Source organism: Haliaeetus leucocephalus, unplaced genomic scaffold, assembly GCF_000737465.1.
Source record: "Haliaeetus leucocephalus isolate CR32 unplaced genomic scaffold, Haliaeetus_leucocephalus-4.0 Scaffold269, whole genome shotgun sequence".
NCBI lineage: Eukaryota > Metazoa > Chordata > Aves > Accipitriformes > Accipitridae > Haliaeetus > Haliaeetus leucocephalus.
Genome location: NW_010972705.1, coordinates 250,597 through 255,779, shown reverse-complemented (window position 1 = coordinate 255,779; position 5,183 = coordinate 250,597). Strand labels below are relative to the sequence as shown.

Below are 5,183 nucleotides of genomic sequence, written 5' to 3'. Positions count from 1 at the left end.
GGAGTCAATCCTGTGAGTGGCCTCGTCGCGGGGCGAGATCCACCAGATGGGACGGATGATGGGGTCGCCCGTGTCAGTGACCTCCCCAGCCAGCTCCAGCAGCAGCGGAGCCACCAGCGACTCGTGGAGCTCCGTGAACTTCTGCGCAATCTCCACCACCTCCTTGTCGTAGAGCCAGGGCGGGATGGAGAACTGCATGGAGGGCATGAAGGCTGACAGCTCCAGCCACCGCACGTACAGCTCCCGGTCGGGGATCTCCACTGCCCCCTCCGTCTTGTTGGGGAGGAAGTTTCCTCCAGTCATATCTGGCAGTACAAACGGGTACCCCAGCATGCTGATGGTGAGCACCGTGGGGATGAGGGACTGGAGGCCAAGCTCGTAGCCCCAGACAGAGTCACGGTCAATGATGCGGAAGAAGCAGGAGATGTTCTGCGACTGGTAGCCCACCCGCACCTCGGCCAGCTCGTAGAAGGGGATGGCCATCTCCGTGTAGCGCCGTGACCAGATACTGGGGTCCGAGAGTGGGCGGAAGGTGCTGAACTGCTTGGGCAGGTAGCTGGTCTCGCCTGCATCAAACTTGAAGGACGAGATGCCGTACTTGTGTCGCAGCTGGCGCAGGTGGCTCTGGAACCAGTCCCGGGCTGCTGGGTTGGTGAAGTCCAGGATGGCCCCGATGCCGTTCCACCACTCCACCATGGCTGGCAGCCGCCCCGACGGCTCCTTGATGAACAGCTGACGCTCAATTCCCACCCCAAAATTGGAGGAATTGTAGTTTATGAAAGGGTGAGTCCACAGGGTGACCTTAAACCCATCTTCCCTCAGTTTTGCAAACATCTCTGTTACATTGGGGAACTTGACAGGGTCAAAGTCAAAGTCCCCATAGGCTTGCGTGTACATGTCATCAATTTCAATGTGGCTGCAGTTAAAACGGTACTTTTTAATGTTTCTTGCAAAATGTAGAACTTTATCCTGGTTGATATCTTTTTTGTAGAGGGCCCAGGTGGACCAGATGGGGTATCGGAAGGCATTCTCGGCGGGGATCTTGGAGGGCTTGTTGAAGTACCTGCGCACCATGTACTTGTGGATGGAGGTGACGTCGGAGCCCACGCAGACCCGGTAGCTGAGCTCGGGGAAGGGCTGCTGCCCCGGCGGGGGCTTGTAGGGCGAGTCCTTGTAGCGGGCCTGGAAGAAGAGGGCACGCTCGGTGGCGTTGAAGCCCAGGTGGAAGGGCACGGAGTCGTTGATCTTGATGGCCGCCGCCTTGGAGGAGAGCCAGTAGCGCTCGAGGATGCCGCCGAAGCTGTCTCGGAAGGAGTAGACGTCGCTCGTCACGTAGGGCACGGGCTCCTGGTAGCCGGACAGGCGGATGGGCCAGTGCTGGGTGCTCATCTCCGAGCCCCCGTACCAGTGGGCGTCCTCCCAGAACATGGTGTGCTCCACCGCCGGGCCGGCTGCCAGCTCCTCCCAGCGCACACGGTAGCACATCACCGTGTCCTTGGGCTTCACCGTCTGGATGAAGAAGTTGAGCGGCCCCCCGCCCGACCGCGTGCAGCTCAAAATCTCGCCCTCCTTGGAGCACGACTCCAGGTCAAGGCTGCCCGAGCGGAAGGCCAGGCGGAAGACCACCTCCCCGTGCTGGTTCCTGATGACAAAGCCATCCGCCCGCAGGTCCATCAGCTCCGTCTTGAGCCGCTCCGCCTTCCGCAGGGACACTGTGTAGTAGCACCAGGCCACCACCGCAGCAATGAACAGGATGAGGCCCAGCAAGATGGCCCCCAGCATGGGCCTCAGCTCCTTGGAGGGCTTCTGCTTCACCGATGTGACATTTTCAGGCAAACGCCTTTCTTTAGCATCCCCTCTTTGAGCATTTCCATGTTTTCCCACACGGTGTGTAATCAGACTGTCCATGATTCCTTTGCAGCATTAACGCCCCGTTGGAAACTTTGCTGCTGAATTTTTTTCTCGAACTGGTGAACACAAAATCCAAGATGCTGCATGAAGTTGTTCACAGTCTTCTTTCCAAAGCCTGGCCACTCACATCTGCAGTGGTATTTCATGAAACAGAGGTTATAAACACCTAAAACACGATTAAATCTTGCTAACAGCCGAAGATCCTCTCCTCCTGTTTGCAGCCCAGCCACCTCCCTGACCCTGCAGCTCTGGCTTGCTTTGCTCTGTGTGGCGGCCGCCTGTTCACTGGCAGCTGGGCTGAGTTTTTTTGGAGCTGGGCTGTGCCAGGATTCCCATGACCCTCTCTTGGCTGCAGCCTTGCTGCATCCTGCAGAGCAAGGGCGAAGGGATGAAAGTCACGCCAGAGCCTGGAGGAGAATGGGGCCAGGGAAAGGGGCTGGTACCTGACCATATAAACTGGACATCACAAGCTGTTCTGTTTTTTACATTAAATATATGTCCTGCTAGTTTTTCCCGCCTGTCCACAACTTCTCTGCATCAAATGCAGGCAGAGAAATGCTGCGCTGTAGTGTCCAGCCTCTGTCTGCTCTTCCCCACCACTCCCTGGGGATGCACCCAGTGAGTGATGTTTTATCTCCCTGCACTTTGCTCCTTCCCTGAGCTGCATGGGGACATGGGGATGCACACACTTTGTGGCCAGCACTGCTCTGGGGCAGCTGGGCAGAGCCCTTCACCTGCCTTCCCTGCTGCCTATCCCAGAGCCATCACACCAGGACAACCCCTCTTGCCCTAGCAGGGGAAAAAGAGGATGTTTCCTTACATCTGCATCTCTGGTTTTTTATCCTAATTCAGTTCCTGTAACTGTTGGGCTTATGCCAAGCAAGATGCTACAGTGCAATGGGGGAGGAAGGTATTTAGGCACAGAGTTTGAGGATGGGGATATTAAACTGAACATGTTGCAAGACCAGGACTACATTAAAACCTTGTTTTGCTGAGAAATGCACAAGAAGACAACACATCGCAGCTGCATCAAGCGTTACCAAGCCAGCCAGTACAGTGCAGCTCGCAGCATCTGAAAGCATCCACTGACAATAAAAACGACAGGCAGGGGAAACTGAGGCAGGCAGCTCGAGACAACGTACTCTGTGCAGCTGGGCTCCCAGCTTCCCTGGCCCAATCCTGAGCTCTGTGTGATCTGACAGAATGAAAATTTGCAGGAGCAGCCAGTATGGAGAGGAGGAAAAAGGGCCAGCTTGCCCATCTGAGCCATGCCCAACAATACATGCCGGACGTATTTACCTGTGCCTCCATGACATCAGTATCTAAGTATACAGAGATGATAAGCTGCCTAGGGAGCCATTAAAAATACTAGAGGTCACCACATTTGGGATCGATTGCAGCAGCCTCCCAACCACCCGAAAGAGCTGCTTTGTTAGTTTTTGTAATGCGTTCTCAGGGTGAGTGAGGCTTTGCCAAGAAAAAGAGCTGGACTGGATAAAAGTGTTCCTGGGCAAGCCCTGGCCAGGGTGGGTGGTGAGAGAAGGAAGGTCATTGCTGCCCCAAAGAGATGGTCCTATGGGACAGGAATGGTTTGGGGGAGAAGTTTCTGTTACACATGCGCTCAGGGCACTCTGCCAGTCCCAAAGTGCTCAGACCTGGCAGCCTCCCTGGTGCTGGCCTGGCTTCTGACATGGCTTGAGTGGTTTCAAGTGAAATCCTGGTGTTTTTGCAAAACAACCTTTTCACTTTGAAGATGTTTTTATGTGCTGGGTCAGTCCTCAGTTGCCGCCTTTGGAGCATTCCTCCTCTTTTTCCTTCCTCCTTTCACCCTCGCAGCCAGCCTGGAGACAGAACTCTCTTTTAAGATGAGCCCCACCATTTTCCAGGGTGAAAAACAAGGAAGGAAAAGGGAGAGGGAAATAGGTTTTCCAGGACTTCTGCTTTTTTTCTTAATATTAAACACCACATTAAAAAACACCCAAAACACAGGGACATCAGGACTCAAAAATCCCTACAACAATAAAGGATGTGTGGGAAGTTTCCCAGCTTTCTATGCAGTGATTTCTCTCCCAGACAATTGCTTTAAATTGCTCAATTTCCCCAGAAGCAGAAGATCAGTGGTAGAAAGATGGTACACAAGGGACCCAGGGCTCCTGGGCCAAGCTGTCCTGTCCCCAGGGCCTTTTGGGTTTTCCTCCCTCCTATGATGTGGCAGGATGCTGCGTTGGTACCCCAGCCCTGCCACTCATAGAGGAGAGATGAGATGTAGGGGGGCACTGGGAAGAGCAGGCACTGGCACATCTGGAGGCAGAGCAGGATGAAATTGGGATTCTCAGGATAGATCCTGCCAGGGTAAGGGAGTCTCTGAAGCTGCTAACTCCTGCCCTTCAAGGCTTATGTCTCATGAAAGCATTAAACATCCACTGGCCTAGTCAGCAGCCTGAGTGCTGCCCAGGGGCGATGAGAAGGAGTGCTGCCAAGGGATGGACGTAGGTGACCCAGAGCCCAGATCCAGCCTTTTCCCTGCTCCTTCCATCGGGTTATGGCATCACTGTGTCCCTTCCCCATAAATATTTAACCAGTCCTCCCAAAGCCTCTCTACTCTGGCCAGTACTTAAATAACCCATGCAAAGTGCAACTGCTTCCAAGCAAGGATGGGCTGAATGCTCCCATAGCACCCCGAAAGCCAGATGCCCCAGGGATGCAGGCACTGTTGTGTTACATTTGGGCTGCTTTATCAGATGGTAATCTGGTATGGGTCTGGCCCCATCAGTCCCTGAAAGGAGACGGGATTTCTCACACTGAGGATCTCAGCAGCCCTTAGCATGCACAGATTAAACATTGACATATCCAGCACCATAACATGCAGAAAATGAGCTGGGACTTTAGACCCTCTAGAGTTAAACAGAAGCTAAGCAAGGGTTTCAAGTGATGAAACGCATGTCAGCCAGCTCGAAGGGCTGCTACGCACCTAAACCCCTTTGTGCACCTACCCTCAGACCCTCCTTCCTCCAGATCAAATTCATCCCCAGGAATCCCCCTGATCTCTTGGCACATGCTGCACAAGTTTGTCAAGCCTCAGCTCAGGTCCCAGCCTCGTGATTCCTGAATGCTCAGACTTTTGCCTTTCCAGTGCATTTACCTATGTGCTGGTGCAGGGAGAGCATCACTCATCAAACAACCCAGCAAGAAACAATTCTGTCTTTAAATAAAGGGAGATTCTTCTATATTAAGTTTTCTTTTATAATAGGTTATCAAACACTTAGGAGTTG

At 53.5% G+C, this 5,183-nt stretch overlaps 1 protein-coding gene across 1 annotated transcript; it reads right to left on the bottom strand.

The window, feature by feature from the left end:
* Nucleotides 1-3: 3 nt before the first annotated feature.
* LOC104832908 (uncharacterized family 31 glucosidase KIAA1161-like) lies at nt 4-1,908 on the bottom strand (the record flags this gene model as incomplete). The annotated part of the gene is made up of 1 exon (XM_010569316.1): nt 4-1,908. A coding segment is annotated over exon 1 (1,905 nt), but the record flags the coding sequence as incomplete, so codon positions are not given.
* Between the last annotated feature and the right edge of the window lie 3,275 nt (nt 1,909-5,183).